The 16,776-nt window shown below is 39.3% G+C and overlaps 6 protein-coding genes across 12 annotated transcripts; 3 read left to right on the top strand and 3 right to left on the bottom strand.

The window, feature by feature from the left end:
* The first annotated feature begins 189 nt into the window (after positions 1-189).
* On the top strand, positions 190-3,017 carry LOC103855403 (uncharacterized protein At5g01610). 2 transcript variants are annotated; one of them, XM_033287550.1, is made up of 4 exons: positions 190-1,480; positions 1,573-1,868; positions 2,263-2,317; positions 2,426-3,017. In XM_033287550.1, exons 2-4 carry the CDS (start codon positions 1,782-1,784, stop codon positions 2,794-2,796), a joined length of 513 nt encoding a protein of 170 aa, XP_033143441.1. In that variant the 5' UTR covers positions 190-1,480; positions 1,573-1,781; the 3' UTR covers positions 2,797-3,017. The 2 variants fall into 2 exon arrangements, with proteins under 2 accessions (XP_033143441.1, XP_009130632.1); XM_009132384.3 differs by having other exon boundaries at positions 190-1,868.
* A 385-nt stretch (positions 3,018-3,402) lies between these two features.
* Positions 3,403-5,400, top strand: LOC103855404 (protein trichome birefringence-like 35). The gene is made up of 5 exons (XM_009132385.3): positions 3,403-3,811; positions 3,926-4,398; positions 4,480-4,676; positions 4,760-4,912; positions 5,000-5,400. The coding sequence occupies exons 1-5, from the start codon at positions 3,598-3,600 to the stop codon at positions 5,328-5,330; spliced, it is 1,368 nt and encodes a 455-aa protein (XP_009130633.1). The 5' UTR covers positions 3,403-3,597; the 3' UTR covers positions 5,331-5,400.
* A 73-nt stretch (positions 5,401-5,473) lies between these two features.
* Positions 5,474-11,707, bottom strand: LOC103855405 (protein BREAST CANCER SUSCEPTIBILITY 2 homolog B). 2 transcript variants are annotated; one of them, XM_009132386.2, is made up of 20 exons: positions 11,166-11,707; positions 10,986-11,093; positions 10,673-10,813; positions 9,596-10,510; positions 9,377-9,501; positions 9,131-9,285; positions 8,839-8,961; positions 8,577-8,762; positions 8,428-8,509; positions 8,273-8,323; positions 8,124-8,205; positions 7,898-8,009; positions 7,740-7,811; positions 7,231-7,429; positions 6,971-7,153; positions 6,572-6,714; positions 6,430-6,492; positions 6,114-6,324; positions 5,860-6,033; positions 5,481-5,700 (listed from the first exon to the last, which is right to left on the bottom strand). In XM_009132386.2, the coding sequence occupies exons 1-20, from the start codon at positions 11,308-11,310 to the stop codon at positions 5,638-5,640; spliced, it is 3,333 nt and encodes a 1,110-aa protein (XP_009130634.1). In that variant the 5' UTR covers positions 11,311-11,707; the 3' UTR covers positions 5,481-5,637. The 2 variants fall into 2 exon arrangements, with proteins under 2 accessions (XP_033143439.1, XP_009130634.1); XM_033287548.1 differs by having other exon boundaries at positions 5,474-6,033.
* Positions 11,708-11,753: 46 nt separating this feature from the next.
* Positions 11,754-12,908, bottom strand: LOC103855406 (PRA1 family protein B5). The gene has a single exon (XM_009132387.3). It carries the CDS (start codon positions 12,668-12,670, stop codon positions 11,912-11,914), a length of 759 nt encoding a protein of 252 aa, XP_009130635.1. The 5' UTR covers positions 12,671-12,908; the 3' UTR covers positions 11,754-11,911.
* A 122-nt stretch (positions 12,909-13,030) lies between these two features.
* On the bottom strand, positions 13,031-14,569 carry LOC103855407 (macrophage migration inhibitory factor homolog). Of its 4 annotated transcripts, none has more exons than XM_009132389.3 (4): positions 14,345-14,569; positions 13,792-13,992; positions 13,551-13,643; positions 13,099-13,313 (listed from the first exon to the last, which is right to left on the bottom strand). In XM_009132389.3, the coding sequence occupies exons 1-3, from the start codon at positions 14,453-14,455 to the stop codon at positions 13,587-13,589; spliced, it is 369 nt and encodes a 122-aa protein (XP_009130637.1). In that variant the 5' UTR covers positions 14,456-14,569; the 3' UTR covers positions 13,099-13,313; positions 13,551-13,586. The 4 variants fall into 4 exon arrangements, with proteins under 4 accessions (XP_009130636.1, XP_009130639.1, XP_009130637.1 ...); XM_009132390.3 differs by having other exon boundaries at positions 13,105-13,360; XM_009132388.3 differs by lacking the exon at positions 13,551-13,643 and having other exon boundaries at positions 13,031-13,360.
* A 143-nt stretch (positions 14,570-14,712) lies between these two features.
* On the top strand, positions 14,713-16,653 carry LOC103855408 (aldose reductase). 2 transcript variants are annotated; one of them, XM_018657611.2, is made up of 8 exons: positions 14,713-14,978; positions 15,061-15,111; positions 15,191-15,282; positions 15,377-15,464; positions 15,538-15,744; positions 15,824-15,895; positions 15,974-16,216; positions 16,399-16,653. In XM_018657611.2, exons 1-8 carry the CDS (start codon positions 14,835-14,837, stop codon positions 16,486-16,488), a joined length of 987 nt encoding a protein of 328 aa, XP_018513127.1. In that variant the 5' UTR covers positions 14,713-14,834; the 3' UTR covers positions 16,489-16,653. The 2 variants fall into 2 exon arrangements, with proteins under 2 accessions (XP_018513127.1, XP_009130640.1); XM_009132392.3 differs by having other exon boundaries at positions 15,209-15,282; positions 16,399-16,488.
* Positions 16,654-16,776: the final 123 nt, after the last annotated feature.

Raw genomic sequence — 16,776 nt, forward strand, 5'->3', positions numbered from 1 at the left:
TTCCAAAGCCATCTAGACCATTATGTGGTCTTTATATTATCGAGAAAGAGGTAACAACCCCCCTCCCTTTACTTCGTACATCATACTGTATAAGAGAAGCGAGTAAGGAACAATCTGAACCAAAGCGTGTGTGAAATTTAAAAGTCCCATATAGTTTCCTGTCTTTATCTGAGACAATTACACGTTGGTATAAGTACAACGTGGACCTCACTAGTCATGCTTTCGACAAAAACCAAAATTTCTCCTTTTTTCTTTTTTAGTGAATTTAATAATATCAGATTTGTTAAGCTTCGATGTTAGGCTAGCCAGAGGAAAAGTTTATGTAAAGGTCTAAAAAGATAAGAATTGGGTTTGGTTTTATATTCTTGGCTTTGATATTTCCACAGATTTTGATCGGTTCCTGACTCTGTCACTCGCAAAGAGAAAGGTAGGCTCTAAAATGTTGGGACTTTGATATTTTCCACGTTATTTCATAAAAAAAAGCTGAAGTTTCTGTAGAAAATACTCACAATTTAGCTAACACACGACAACTATTGAGAAGATCAATCTTAAGTTGTCATTTTATACACCAACAAAGTCATATTTCCCTATCTATATATCTATATATATTGTTTGATCAAAAATATATAATATTATATGTGCAATTCTCTCAAATAACCATTTTTAAGTTTTTGTCACAAAAATAGCTCTGAATAAAGAAAATAACCAAAATAACTCAATTTTATTTTGAAATTTTTAATATTTTTTTAAAGAAAAATTCCCTAGGATAGGCCTAAAAAGGTTTTTTCACAAATATAGATCTTAAAAATAAAAATGACCAAAATAGATTTAAATATTTTGTCAAAATAAATAAATATACACTTATACTCTTAGGGATAATTAATCTAGACATTAGAGTTTAGAGTTAAAGGAGTGGGGTTTAGGGTTTATGGTTTAAGGTTTAAGTTTAGGGTTTAGAGTTGAAGAGTGGGGTTTAGGGGATAGGATTTCAAATTAAAAAAAATTAAAATTTTCAAAATAAAAAAATGCTATTTTGGTCATTTTAGTTTTTGAGGTCTATTTTTTGACAAAAAATTTAAAAAGTCTATTTGAGAGAATTGTCATTTTTAAAATTTGAAACTCTATCTCCAAAACCCAACCCATTAACTCTAAACCATAAGTCTATTTGTTTATAAAACTTATTTTTTTCATTGGTAGCTATATTTGTGACAAAAACTTAAAAAAGAATATCCTATAATTTTTTATATATATATTGTTTGGATGTTACTGTGTCTTGGAAGGGATTCAAACATAAAAGAAATAAAAGTAAATGGGAGCAATAGTAATAGGGGAAATGGAAGAAGATATAATGCAAAATTTATAGAGAACACACACATTGATCAAAAAAAAAAATAGAGAACACACACTAATTCAATGACAATCTGGATCGGATGATGTATTTACTTTTCGTACTTGTTGTTTCGATAAAAGTCACGTACAGGTGGGTTCTGCTCATTTACTACGTGTCATATATCAATTGGCTTGCTGGATATAGTTACAGAACAATTTTTTTTTTTTTTCAACATGTTACAGAACAATTTAAAAAAGAAAAAATCCAACGAGGCGAAGGCGAAGGCGAGACGGAGTGGTACACAACCTTTGTTCCTTCCTTCATTCCCCCTATAGAAGAGACAAGAAAAGAGAAGATAAGAGATTCTTCTTCTTGGTCGTCTCTTCTGTTAAGAAAAAGAAGTCTCACTGCTTCCCTTGTTTGATCTCTGAAAAAGGAATCTGTCTTTGCAATGGATCAGATGTTCAACAAGGTTGGATCCTACTGGTTAGGTCAGAAGGCGAACAAGCAATTTGACTCTGTTGGTGACGATATCAACGTACGTTTTCATATATCTTACGTCTTATCAACCCCCTTTAGAATTAGAGGGTCCAAGGTTTTTTGCTGCTTGTGTTCGGTATCTTGATCGATCTTGATTTTTTTTTTTTTTTTTTGAAACATGATCGATCTTGATATATAAATCATCTTTTGGACTATGAATTTTCGTATATGCATGCAGCATGATCTCTTCATCATATGAAAATATATCGTAGCTCTAGTATGCCTCATGCAGATGAACAAATGTTGAGGCCATGCATTTGTGTGATTCTCAATTTTTTTTCTTTTCTATAATGTTTTTCTTATCTTAATATGATGATTCTCATTGCCATGCTCATATAGTCATATGACATTCTTGTTTTTTTTTGTTTTTGTTTTTGTTTTGTCTCCTCCAGTCGATATCAACGAGCATCGAAGGAGGAGCAAAATGGTTGGTCAACAAATTCAAAGGTATCTTGTCTTGAGTCTTTGACAATTATTCCATAATATATGATCCACCACATAATATTACAACAAAAATATACGGTTTCTGGATTCTCTTCTTAATTAATTCACCAGGAACAATGCAGAAGCCGTTGCCTGAGTTGCTGAAAGAATATGATTTGCCTGTGGGTATCTTCCCACGAGATGCTACAAACTACGAGTTCGATGAACAGACCAAGAAACTGACGGTGCTGATTCCATCACTCTGCGAAGTTGGGTACAAGGATTCATCCGTCCTCAAATTCACCACAACAGTAATGGGATATCTGGAGAAAGGGAAGCTAAGTGAGGTGGAAGGGATGAAGACAAAAGTGATGATGTGGGTGAAAGTCACAAGCATCTCTGCGGACTCATCAAAGGTGTATTTCACTGCGGGGATGAAGAAGAGCAGAAACCGAGATGCTTATGAGGTTCTTAGAGATGGCGTTCGAGTTGATAAATTCTAACTCCATCCTGCTGATATATTCTCATCTGTTATCAATTCAATTATGAGGTTTCTAGCTTTTTATGGGTTTGCATGATGGTGTTATGATTTGAAAGAATTAACTTGTGTTGTATGAATCAAATTGAAAAAGAGCATTCTTGGTTTTGTATAAAACAAATTTCATGACTGTACATTGTGAAAACCACAAAAAGATATACTAGTAGTAATAAATTATGTGCTCAATGATCAGGTTTTAATAATCATTTAACGAAGTTTGGATAGAAAACGGTTGATCAAAAAAAGGATAGAAACTGTAAATATTCTTTGTAGCTGGAAACATATCCCATTAGAATTAGACTATTTAGTATACGTATACAAAGATCATATAGAGTAAGACCCAAAAAAGAAAAGCGAGCATGTTAAGGTAGATAACCAAAGAGTGAGTTAAGATTAGGAATTGAGAATTTACTATGATAAGACATATGGTTGAATTACCACCCCAAAAAAGGGGGAACATTGGTAATTACTACTAGATTAATGTTGATAACTCACTCGCAGTTGATGCGCGTTTACAAAAAGCAACTGATTCCTCCAAATAAAATATGAATAGTGTTATAAATAAATGAGCTCAAATCAATCAAAGCACAAGCAGTAAAGAAGAGAGAGAGAGAGAGGTCGGTGGAGGAGGAGGGATTGAATACAAAAGATACCACCCGAGTGAGTTGTGACGAGAACGTGAACTAAACCAATTTTGGGAATTTTAAATAAAAACAAGGAAGAAGACTTCTTCTTTCTTCTTCATCATCTAGTTTGGGGCTGTGAGATGTCGCAGAGATGGAGCAGGAAGAAGAGCCGGCTTCCACTAGCTGGTCTACTCTTCATGCTCGCACTCGCCGTCACCTTTATGGTTCTCTACAACGAGCGTAGCATCCAGCAGATCCACCTCCACCACAACACTAATCGCGAGCAAGATCTCCCACAAACTTCCACCTTTACTTCTTTCGTCCACCCCAATCTTCCTCCTCGGAATAATCTCGGTACTCTCAATTGAACTGATTCCTACTTTCTAGTTCATTCTATGTGTTTGTTTAATCCTATCAACCCTTACGAATTGGCCTGATTCTGTTTAATATATAAAAAAACTATGGCAGAGGTTTTGGATAGATACAGCCGATGCAACTCGACGAATGAGTACAGTGGCAAGAAAATCGGATGGCTTGACCAGATGAGTGGTCAACGATCTGACTTTGTTGCTGCTGCTGCAAAGGAGGAGATATGTGATGTCTTCTCTGGGAAATGGGTCTTTGATAATTCTTCTTCCTCCTACCCACTACACAAGGAATCTGACTGCCCCTACATGTCTGACCAGCTTGCTTGCCAGAAGCATGGCAGGCCTGATTTGGAGTATCAACACTGGAGATGGCAACCTCATCCCCCCTGCAACTTCAAAAGGTGGAATGTGACCGAGATGTGGGAGATGCTGAGGGGAAAGAGATTGATGTTTGTTGGAGACTCCTTAAACAGAGGCCAATGGATTTCTATGGTCTGTCTCTTACAGTCTGTTATCCCGCGTGACAAGCAATCCATGTCTCCTAACGCTCACCTCACCATCTTCAGGGCTGAGGTAATAGTACTAACTACTTTTTATAATAAAACACTTCAAAACTACCTCCGTTTTTGGTGCGACTGATCGATCACTCTGCAGGATTACAATGCCACGGTGGAATTTCTGTGGGCTCCATTGCTCGTCGAATCCAACTCTGATGACCCGGTCAATCACAGGCTGGATGAACGGATCATCCGACCAGATTCAGTTCTCAAACATGCTTCAAAGTGGCAACATGCTGATATCTTAATCTTCAACACATACTTGTGGTGGAGGCAAGGTCCTGTCAAGATCCAGTAAGTAGTGTGTGTATATATGTATGTAGACATCATTTTCTTCTTCATCGGTGAATTCACTCAAATGCGTATTCAAACTAAAGATGGAGCAGCGAAGAAAAAGGATCATGCGAGGAGGTGAATGGCGCGGAGGGAATGGAAATGGCTATGAATGCGTGGGCTCATTGGATTTCCAACAATGTCGATCCAAACACTAAGCGGGTCTTCTTCGTTACAATGTCTCCTACACATCAATGGTACAGCATTCAGTATTGCTAATATACGTATTCTCTTACCAAAACAAAAGTTTTCTCACCATGTTTGTTGTTAACTGATCACCGCAGGAGCCGAGAGTGGAACCCGGGAAGCGAGGGAAACTGCTACGGGGAGAAGAAGCCGATAGAGGACGAGACTTACTGGGGTAGTGGGTCGGATATTCCGACAATGAGGATGGTGGAGAGAGTGTTGAGGGGATTGGGACCAAAGGTCTCAGTTATCAACATCACACAGTTGTCTGAGTATCGTAAAGATGGTCATCCCTCTGTATACCGGAAATTCTGGGAACCTCTAAACGATGACAGGTTGAAAAATCCTGCGTCCTATTCAGATTGCATTCATTGGTGTGTACCTGGTGTTCCTGATGTCTGGAATCAATTGCTTTTCCAATTTTTGTGATCGTTACGAATTCCTCCCTTGCGAGCTAGTTTATTTTTATCTAAATGATATGTTTTCGTTTTCTACAACACACAATCTTTCGATTCCGGATTATGTAATTGTAGCATTCAAGCTTCAGAGTTGTATACATTGTGTTTTGAAAATATAATACAAACATCAGGTCAAATTTCCGTGATAATTTGGACAGGTAACACTAAGCAAAGATGGGTTATTAATGAACAAAATAAGCAAGCAGCAGCGGTAGACAACTTAACACTTATGAACAAGAAAATTGTCAAGAGAAGAAAGAGATACATGTAATAATTATTCACCTTGAGCATGTTGAAGCACCGATTATAAATAGAACTCTCTGCCTAAGTTTATAGGTTACCTGACAATTTAATTAAAGCAAAACAAAAACCAGTAAACCAAGTAATCTGAAAATACCAAAACATTTGTGAACCAACCAAAACCTGGCAGAAAAACCAATTGCCGAGCCAAAAAAGAAGAAGATAAATAATATAGATAGAGGTACAAGAAGAGAACGAACCGAGTTGGAAGAAGAGAGCTTAGCCCAAGTTTGGATATGGGAACTGCTGGTTTTGAGGTGAGAGGAGTAAGCAGCTTCTGCGTTTATGGAATACACTGAGTTCTCTGTTGCCTCTCCGACCCACATGTCGTTTTTCGCATCCTTTGCTTTTTTTATTAGGTTACAAAATCCTACCTGCCAAACCATATAAGACAAAACAGTTACAAAATTATTTCTCTGTCTCTCAGTGAGAAGATTTTTAATTTGTACAATACCACGGATCCGACAAGACTATGGCTGATGTGGGGAGTGGGCAAGTCATCCATGGATGGGGTACTGAAGCTTATAGCAAGAAGACTGTTTGAGATTTCCCCTGAACGTGAGCGTTGAGTGGATCCATCTGTCACAAACACCCACTGCTTCTTTTGCTCAACACCCGTGTATACATTTCCAACATATACAACGTACGCAGCGAGATCAAATTCACTGAAACAATAATTATCAGATATGTTGTTAGTGTACATATAGATTAGCAAAGTGAGAGTCTGGTAAAGAGTGTACATAAAAAAAGAAGCTTGGAATGAGATTAACCTTGAAAGAGGAATTCCACCAAAATTGGACAAAGAAATGGGTTTACGGGGGTTGAAAAAGGGCCTGAAGCAACAGAGGGAGATACAAAATGAGAGATAGGTTCAGGTATGCCTACTCAAGAAAGTCCACAATAACAACTTACTGAAAACTTGAAGAAGCTTTTGGAGACAAAGGCTCCCATCTTGAGCTAGACCCTCTGGCATGTAAGTAAAGTGTTTCCGAATCTGATATCGTCGGTACTAGCCCTTTCACTATGTATATTTTCCCCTCTGTCAACTCGATTCTCTGTCACAATAGTAGTAGAAAATGAAAAAAAAAAAAGAAATCTTAAGTACAAAAATTGCTCAACCTAATGGATGATTCTCGTTTATTCATTGATGGTCACGGTTTTGTGATATGAACTTTCAGTCCATACAAGGTTCACAGCAACTCAACCTTATATCTAAGCTTATGATTGGAACGCAACCTTATATCTAAGCTCATATGTGCGTAAACTTATAACACGTGCATGAATTTTTCAGCTATACGCATTTCAATGTACCTGTCTCTCCGTTGGATTCCAGATGGTTACTATGCCTTCTTTTGGATTGTGTTCTCCTTCATAACTTAAACTCGTCAGTCCAACAAGCCTAATCCTCATGAATGGGGTGACATCCCTTTCACTTAAGCCAGCTTCTTCCAGAGCTTTTGCCACTGATTTTTCCATCTGTATGTGTTTGGCTGCCTGTGGTTTAGAAACTAAAACATTTAATTAATTTGGCGCTTAACGATCTAGTAAGAAAAGACGAAAAAATAATCTACCTCAAATTTTGATTTATATGTAGTGAAAGATGTCAACTGCTCCAGACTCATTTCTGCCATTAGGAGTTCAGGTTCAGAAGCAGTCTCTAACAGCTTAAAGACCTTTGCTCCTTCCTCACTGTCAGTGTCGTTCTGGCTGTGGAAACCATTTACTCCTCTCTCGTACTCACACATAAGACCCTCAACAAGAGCTGAGCGCCTACAGCGAACAGAAAAAATAAACAGGTAGAGATGAGAGGAACTGAAATATTAAGCTCGTGTTGGTTAAGCAACAAAGCCAATTGATTAGAGTAATAGGTCAATCTATCTTGTATTCAGAAGCTCAGAAGATTTTCTATTACATACAAATATTGTTTGTATGTCCTTAAAAAATGCCACTTCGAACCTAAAATTTTGTATGTAAAGAACCTTTCTAGCTTTTATGGGTTACTCATGACGCTCCTTATACAAGAGATGCATGTGCCAAAATTGTTAATTTACTGCCCAATAAAGTTAAAATGGAAACTTGCCTCTGGTTATGCAGCTCAGTCATTCTACTTTCCATTCTCTCTGATCGAATAATTGACTTCCTTTCACCTAACCTGAATATGCCGAGCAAATAAGTTTTTACCAGAAGTATACAAGGGACCAAGTTGCATTGCATTAAAAGGTACACATTTATATTGACCTTTCCTTGTACAGGATAGGATATATTCGTGTGATTCCAGCTAACGTTTTAGGCACTGGACCCCCATCGCCCTTGATACAGTTGAAGGCCAGAGGAACACCAACTTCTTTACCTTGAAGAAGAGAATATAAGACAGTCAATATAAAGAAAACAATACGAAAGCACCGTCACTAGGAAAGAAGTAGCTTAGAGGATGTAGTGAGGTCCACATCACAAAGCTACTTACAGAATCCTAGTCGGTCCGCCCAGTGAGCTCTGTACGTCCCATTAATATTCAACAGCAAACAAATCGTATTTGAAATCACTGCCTGAAAGTTCGGTTGGATGAAATCATGAAGCAACCAACATGCTAAAGTTTCATAAAAGTCTAAAAACCTCAAGAGGTGATGTTGGTGTAGCCCAGCCAGAAAGTCCTGCCCCAAGGATCTTCAGATAGGAAATACGAACGTACGCATGCTGTAAGTCAGTGATCTAACAAAAAAATGTATATTGCCATTTGCCAAACTACATATATAAACCTTGCAACTTACTCGAAGCTTCTGTCCAACAAACAATTTTCCAGCATTCAGCTGCTTTGTCAGCTTGACATCGAGGGCAGCATTCATGGAGTACCTGTGATTTAATCATGAGGAAATAAGACAAGAAAACTGGTATCCAAACAACAGGAGCAATTTCATACCACCCATCACTGAGCTCTACTTTCACATTGTTGCCACTGCCAGAACCAAGTGCTTCCTGAGAATCATTATCCGTCTTTGGATTAATAGCTGATATATAGAGCACCATCATTGAAGAAGCTGGAGCGTCACCACTCAGAATCCTCTTGATTGCAGAGCAGTGACCATGATTGACCTCTCGCTCATATCTATGGAGGTAGATTAACCATGTTAGATTTCGCATGTGTTCAAAAGACAACGGCTTGTGTTGAACGATTGAGAAACCTGTATTTCAGTTCTTCGAGAACATTGGTGATAGTCAGAAAATTTCCTCTACATATGACTGGGTAGCATGTCTCGTAGCATGCAAGTTTCCAGACGATCCATCTGTAGTGATTAATGACCCACCTAGTGCACATATATAGTGACAGATTAATAGGTGGAGAAATTATTGCTACTGTCTATCTAAAAAATGAAAATCACATGCGAGACACTGTAGAACGTTCACAAAACATCTCTGATATAATATAGCAATATGATGGGAAACTATAAGGATTTCAAGGGACGGATAAATTACTTTCTAGATGCTTGTTGTAGGGAAGCACCAGACTCAGCCAACATTTGGAAAAAAGTTTCAGCTCCAACCATATTTGAGGAAGACTCATCACGGAATACATATTTATCTGCATTACTTGATTTGATTCTTCTGACATGGTCTGGCACATAGTTCATCTAAAACCAGCCCGCAATATAGTTTGAGTGATCGAAAAACAAAAAGGTATATATAACTCAAGATAACGTGAAAGGGATACAATATTTATACCTTAGTCGTAACTATTGGATGCATTCGAAAATAATCCTTGATATATACTCTTGGAGACCTTTGTGGATATCTTGTACAAAGCACCATTTTGGAATTAAGTGTATCAGAAGATACGATAGACAAACCTGATCATAGACAAGACACAATAAATCGTAAGAGCCAAGCAAATAAAGTACACAAAAAAAAAAAACATGATATGAAGTTTCCTGAAATTTTTACCACTTAAAGCATGCTGAGCATTTTTCTTTAAAGGAGTTTTGAAGGAGGAATTCCTTGGCCTTTTAAAAGGAGAAACGAAGATTGTCTTTCCCAGTCTTTTCTTTTGGGTACTGTCTTGTTTATTGTTTGCACTGCGATTTGTTATATCAACAAGTGGCTGGCCAAATTGTTTAGCTATTGGAATGAAGCCGTTTGCCTTGGCACTATTCACTGCCATATATGATGCCAACGGCCTGTTATTTGATACTCCATGTGTAGCAACTTTAGTAATATTTAGAGCACAGTCTGTCTCATCAACAGCCGTGTCAAATTTCTTGATCAAATTACCCCCTGAAGCTAGATCCTCCAATTTGACTGATCTGAATTTCTTTGACGATGACCGAAGAGGAGATACAAAACTAGTTGCCGTATGCTTGTTGCTTGTCTTTCCTTCATAAGCAATATCAACTAACCTTTGAACTTTCTGTGGTGTAGCAAACTGATCACCTGCTGCTACATCATCAAAGAGAGTCCCCGACTCAGGGTCTCCGAGAAGGTTTCTGGCACGTTTCAATGCCTGAACTGATACTGACAACGTTTTTCCACCAGCAGTCTGAAACATTGTTGGCGGCACTACTGCAGATGGATATAAATTATCTGATATCTTCTCAAATACATGGCACTCGTATTGTCCTGGAGTTTCTGAATGATGCTGAACCCCTGTAGCATGAGTTTTTAACTCAGAGCACCCACGTTTCTGGTGGGAAGAATTGGACCGCTTCACGTGGTTAAATCCATTAAAATCATCTGCTTCGAGTCCTAACAATGCGTTGGCTCTTGACAGACCGGCAGAAGATACAAAAACCTTCTTGTTAGAAGCTGTCTGGAAAAAAGAGTTGGGATCACCAAACCCACTCTCCCTGAGAGGAACGTTATCTACACAAATCAAATAGAAGCTTAGTAACATATCAACTGTAGAAGAAACTGTCATTTCTAATAGCCATTCATTCCTTTAACAAAGTAGCAGCTGATAACAACCGAACTCAAGAAAATGTGCAAAAATAACCACAAAGAAATAAGGTAGAAATGAATGGAAACCTGAGTGAGGGCCAAGAATAGAAATAGCTTTGGCAATGGAGGAGTCTTTCAATGGGACAGAACGTCCTGAGGCGGTCCTGAACATAGGCAAAGTTGCAGCTGAATCCACTTGGAGACTGGAGCCTCCTATGTTGTGCAAATCTAACAATTTTCAAAACCCATGTCAGTAATGGGTTGGCAATCTGAAGCTTATAATCTGTAATCCTCTTTAAACAAATCACACCAAATGAATGAAACGAACAAGAGATGCAGAAAATTAAAGAGAAGATAATCTCATCAGGGTGGATTTAGCCTAGCGAATCAAAGTTGGTACCTGGATGATGATGCCCATCTTCTAAAATAGATTTGGCTTTTAGAGCTACAGAGTTCCCCAGCCCAGTCCTCAAAATCGCTTCATCCCCTTGTATAAGCTTCGACCATCCTTCATCAAAACAATTAATCTCAGCGCGCCCTCATCCATGGCAAAACAAATTCACAACAATTAACCAAAAACCTCTGAGCAAGAGATCGTTCATAGAAGGTAGAGGAGCTGTGGATTCAATAGCATAATCTTGTGAGTCCGACTGGAGAATCCGGCCAGCGCCTTCCCACCGGAAACAATCGCCGCTTGAATCGGGAAATAAACTCCACGTCGACATTTCCTCAGTGCTGGCCCTTTCGAATCCTATTTTCGACTGATTCAGCCTGCCGAAGAGCTAATTAACTATGGGCGGGCGCTTAAGTATTATCCTCTCTATGGATCGGATCATTCTGCAGAAAGGACTGCGGATTTTTTTTTTTTTCTTTTTTTTAATGTTTCCCAAAATCAAACATCAAAAGATTTCGGAACGGCGCGAAAAGTAAAAAGCTTATGGGCCGAGAATATGAGACTCGTATGGGCTTTATTCTACCGAAACGGGTTTATCAGAGATTGTCGTAGTAGACCAATTATTTATGTCATTGTTTGGCCCAATATTACTACGCAGCGCTTTGGAAAGGAAACGACGTAACGTTCCAAGTTTGGACAAGTGAAATGCACGGTGTTTTAAGGAGATCAAAAACAGCACGAGTGTGCTATATGGAAGTGGTTACTATTATTTGCTGACTTGGCTTTTTTTTTAAATTCATTTTAAAAAGATCTGCTGAATGAAGAAATTACAGTGCAACAATGGCCAAGGGTTTCACAAAGAGATCATATGAACAACAATCTTCACAGTCGAATTCGATATACACAAAAAAGAAACTATTAGATTCTGGTCACTATACGGCGGAAGGCGCTGAGGAAGTGGATGGCATGGAGGAAGACGTAGTAGGGACACCGATGAAAGAGAGGAAACCGGCGGCGGCAGGATCTTGCTCGTCAAGGAAGAGATCATTAGGAGATCTGAAGGCACCATGAACGCAGACCGTCGCTATTCCGACCAAGAGAGCAGATATGAGTACAGATCCAACGCTGGTGAAGAAGATGACTGCGATTGTGGAGAGGATAAGACCCCCGAGAGTTTCGAGGTCAGAGAAAGATCGGCCGAAGAGGATGAGAGGTCGATCAACTGGACGGAAGAGGTAAAGGAAGAGCCAAGAAGCGGCGAGGCAGACGAGGAGGACGAGAGAGAATGGATGGGCGAGAAGAGAGAAAGCGAGGATCAGAGATACGATGCAGACGTAATTCGCCCTGAAATAAGAGGAGTTCTTCCGGAGTCGCGAGGCTGCCTCGGAAAGAGAGTCCGGCTTGGCGAAGGCGGATCGATCGAGGAGCTCTGACCATGGACGGCTACGGGACAGACCATCTCGGACCGTTTCGGTGAAGCGGTTCACAAATGCACGGACGGCTGGAGGTTGCGATTCGGTTAAGGTTGGGGGCCGACTGGTGGTGGTGGTGGAAACCGGAAGCACATGAGAATCTGACGACACCATTCGATTCGATTCGATTCTTCTTTCTTCTTCAGGGATTATGATCGGTAATCGGGTATGCAATAAATATCTGAAAGGGGTTGATCTGAAGAAGAAGTTACAGATCATCCAGACTATTTCTTACCTACACGCGTTGTTGTCTTACGCATTTATTTATAGACAGTTCCTTACGCGTTTTTCAACTTTCATTCCTGTTGCTTCATCTCACAGATAACCCATTTTTTTTTTTAGTAATGAATCATGAATCTTCATTACTTAGCGATTTTTCACCAGAAAAGTTCCACTGATACCAAGTTTCGTTTACCAAAATGTTCTATAGTATTAAAAGTTATTTAAACCGATATATATTATCAACCATTCAACCAATGCCGTAGGTAAATTTACTCGGTCAATCTTCTTCTATCCCACATCATACTATTAGACATGACATCACTAATAATCTCATTTTATCAGAATCCTGAAATCCGATTTTACTCTTAACCCAAATTAATATATGATCAGATCATCTCAATTATCTTTGAAGACGAGCTGTAGCATCATCATAAAACATTAAATGTGCTTCTCTCTAAATGCAATTCCAACAAACGTTACGATAAGTTTACAACAGGAAATAGTTCAAAGGTAGTTGACGATGAGAGAAGCTTGAATACTAATAATATCATACACGTTCATACATTGGCGAGGGATCACTTTAACTTATTTCCTGCGACGAAACCTAGAAAGTAGATCCGTTCCAACCAAAGAAGGATCCCTGCATAAAGTGACCAGTCGATAAAAGAAGTGACCTTTCAGGATGGCCTATGGGGATAATAAACAAACAATCAACATGATGAATGCTCGGGGGGCTGTATGAGCCTTACTAATAACTCAATCAAAACAGACAAAAAAGATGTGGGTGTAGACTTGTAGAAATGGTTGCAACGATTGATCTAACTTGTTTATGGCTATTGTAAAAGAAAGTCAGAGGTGCGTCTTATGATGAACTTACACAAGAAGATGTTTTTGTTCTCTATTCAATCATGATCTAGTACTGCTGGTGTAAAGCATGTAAACATTGTGCATATTCTTGACTTTGATGGGCCTAGAGAGATAGATAAACATGGACGAATGAAAACGAGAACTATGGATTGGATGCGTGAAAACGAAATCAATAAAAAAAAAAGACATGTGGATCATTAAGTTATGTTTAAAGTGCATCAAACAGAGAGAGAGAGAAGTAAAAGGGTTGCCTTGGTGTCGTAAAACTTGAGGAAGAAGCGAGACTTGGGGACAGAGAGCTTAGTCTCAAGGATGGCGGAGACCGCAGCGCTGAGCTGCTTGTTGACATCGGGGTTAAGGCCACCGATGGAGACAAGTTCACCATAAGCGGCAGGGTCCTCGGTGCCACCAAATGCCATTGGCACTGATCCTTTCAACACAATCATCACATACTGCCAAAATTACCATGGAAAAAATTGCAATTAAATTCAACAAGAAAGCAAAGAGAAAGCAACTTGTTCGAAAACAAAAATGATCCAACGAGAAATATAAATAAAAGGTGAGGAATAGCCAAGTATTCACCCTATAGATAAAACACAAAGAAAAACCCCAAATCCAATTTTAACATATTTATCTGAGACAAATGAACACTAGAGACAGTCATGAGGCGAGGCGAGGCGAGCAGATCAAGGGGCAAATATCACTGGCTAAAATTATTACTCAATCAAATGATAATAACAATAAACAATCCCTAGATCCCCAAACGAGGATGGAGCAGGTTAAATCAAGGTGGGGAGAGAATACGTTCTCAGGCTTGCCGATGATTTTAGCGACGGAGGAGGTAGCTTCGGAGAGGATGGAAGAGGTATCGACGCCGTCGAGGCTAACGTTGGTGGAGATGTTAAGGCACGGCATCTTCTTCTTCTTTTTGTTTGTTTGTTTGTTTCACTCTCTATCACTCACTCGATCGATCCCCAGTCTTCTTTTCGGGAAAGCTGTGTCAGACCAATTATATTCCATCTTTAATTTGTCCTCAAAAGCCCTTTTTATTATTCGCTATGGCCCAACATTTCAGGCCCAATTTATACGATTATAAATATATATATGGAGTAACCACTTGTTTCTCTGCTGAATAGTAGTATATTTTACTAGTTCGTCTTACTGACAAATTGAAGAGGCAGACCAAGACACGCGGCTCCTCGATGGCTGTCTTCTGCCAAGTGGCGGTGCCTGTTTCTGCATTAAATAGGGCCCGTCTGCGTTTGTATGTAGGTAGAAGAACTCGAGGTAGATAATGGCGCATACCACGTTTTCGCCGGAAGGGCAGAAGACGGAGTCGTTTAGGCTGTTGAGCGGCCACAAGATCCCAGCCGTTGGACTCGGCACCTGGCAATCTGGCTCTCAAGCCTCCCACGCCGTTTTCACTGCCCTCCTCGAGGTCATTTCTGTCACAACTCTCAAGTTAGTTCTGATCTAGGAATCAATCCTTTAAATGCTATACTCTTCCGTTGATGCTGCAGGGTGGTTATAGGCACATTGATACAGCTTGGGAATATGGTGATCAGAATCAGGTCTCTCTCTTTCTCTTTTTCTCTTTTTCTTGTTATGTCTGAAAGACAGTTTCTTAGTTTAGATGTAAAAAACAAAAAGTCCTTACTCTTGTACAAGGTCGGTCAAGGGATGAAGAGGGCTATGCACGCTGGTCTTGAGAGGAGGGACCTTTTCGTGACCTCCAAGCTTTGGTAAACCCACCCATTCCTTTCTTTACTACTTCTTCTTCACTCTTTTTCTAATTGTTTTTTTCTTTTTTTTGGAAAAACGTGCGTGTAAGTAAAGGTGTACAGAGTTGTCCCCTGAGAGAGTGCGTCCTGCTCTACAAAATACCCTTCAAGAGCTTCAGTTAGACTACCTTGATCTTTACCTGGTATGTTTGTTATTCCCTAGATTACTGAATAATTACTTTCTTTCTAGCCTTTACAAATTCAAATTATGTGCAGATTCACTGGCCTTTTCGGCTAAGACAAGGAGCGAGTAAGCCACCAAAGGCAGGGGACGTCCTTGAGTTTGACATGGAAGGTGTTTGGAGAGAAATGGAGAAGCTTGTCAAGGACAATCTTGTCAGGAGCATTGGCGTTTGTAACTTCACCATCACTAAGCTCAATAAGCTTCTAGCCTTCGCTGACTTGATCCCTTCCGTTTGCCAGGTTTTTGTATCACACTCTTTAAATCAATCATCATGTCATGTATGTGTTCATCTACTTACATAGAGTTTGTTAATCTTAGATGGAAATGCATCCTGGTTGGAGAAATGACCAAATGCTCCAACTCTGCAGAATGAATGGTATCCATGTTACAGTAAGTTCAAAACTAATATGATTCTTTGTTCACGTCTCTGGTCGAAATAGATTCACTGCTAACTGAAACTTGCAAAAGGCCTATTCGCCGCTGGGATCTCAAGAAGGTGGGAGAGATCTGATACATGATCAGACAGTGGAGAGGATAGCCAAGAAGCTGAACAAGACGCCAGGGCAGGTACTAGTAAAATGGGGTCTTCAGAGAGGAACAAGTGTTATCCCCAAGTCATCGAATCCAGAGAGAATCAAGGAGAACATCAAAGTTTTTGACTGGGTGATCCCTGACCAAGACTTTGAAGCTCTCAACAGCATCAGTGACCAGGTAGGCTTAGCCTTTTTACCGACCAGAATCTTCTTTATGTTTTAGAACCAGAGTTAGAGAACAGAGCACTCATCTGCTTCTAATTTCTTGTAATTGGTCCTTTTCTGGTAGTGAGAAATAGAGCACTTCTTGCTTATATTACTCAGGTTTTGATCCCAGTGTTACAACACTTTTGAACGCAGAAACGAGTGATGGACGGTGAGGATATGTTCGTCAACAAGAGCGAAGGTCCATTCCGTAGCGTGGCAGATCTATGGGATCATGAAGACTAATCCAACCCCAAGAATATCAAATAAGGTGTCTGTGGTTAAGATCAATCAATGTATATGTTTCTATAATAATAAAATAAAACAAAACAAAGGAGCTTCCTAAAGAATAACATTATTTATGCCATTAAACCCTAATCGACAACAGAGGAAGGAGAGCTTCATTATCCTCTTTAAACACCAGTCTATGTTCTTATAACCATTAAAAACCCAAAAAAAAAAGAGGTAATTAAATGAAGAATTACCAGAACATGAGTGACAAAGTTATACGTCCGCGAGAAGACTGAAAAGAGC

Source organism: Brassica rapa, chromosome A03, assembly GCF_000309985.2.
Source record: "Brassica rapa cultivar Chiifu-401-42 chromosome A03, CAAS_Brap_v3.01, whole genome shotgun sequence".
Taxonomy (NCBI): Eukaryota; Viridiplantae; Streptophyta; class Magnoliopsida; order Brassicales; family Brassicaceae; genus Brassica; species Brassica rapa.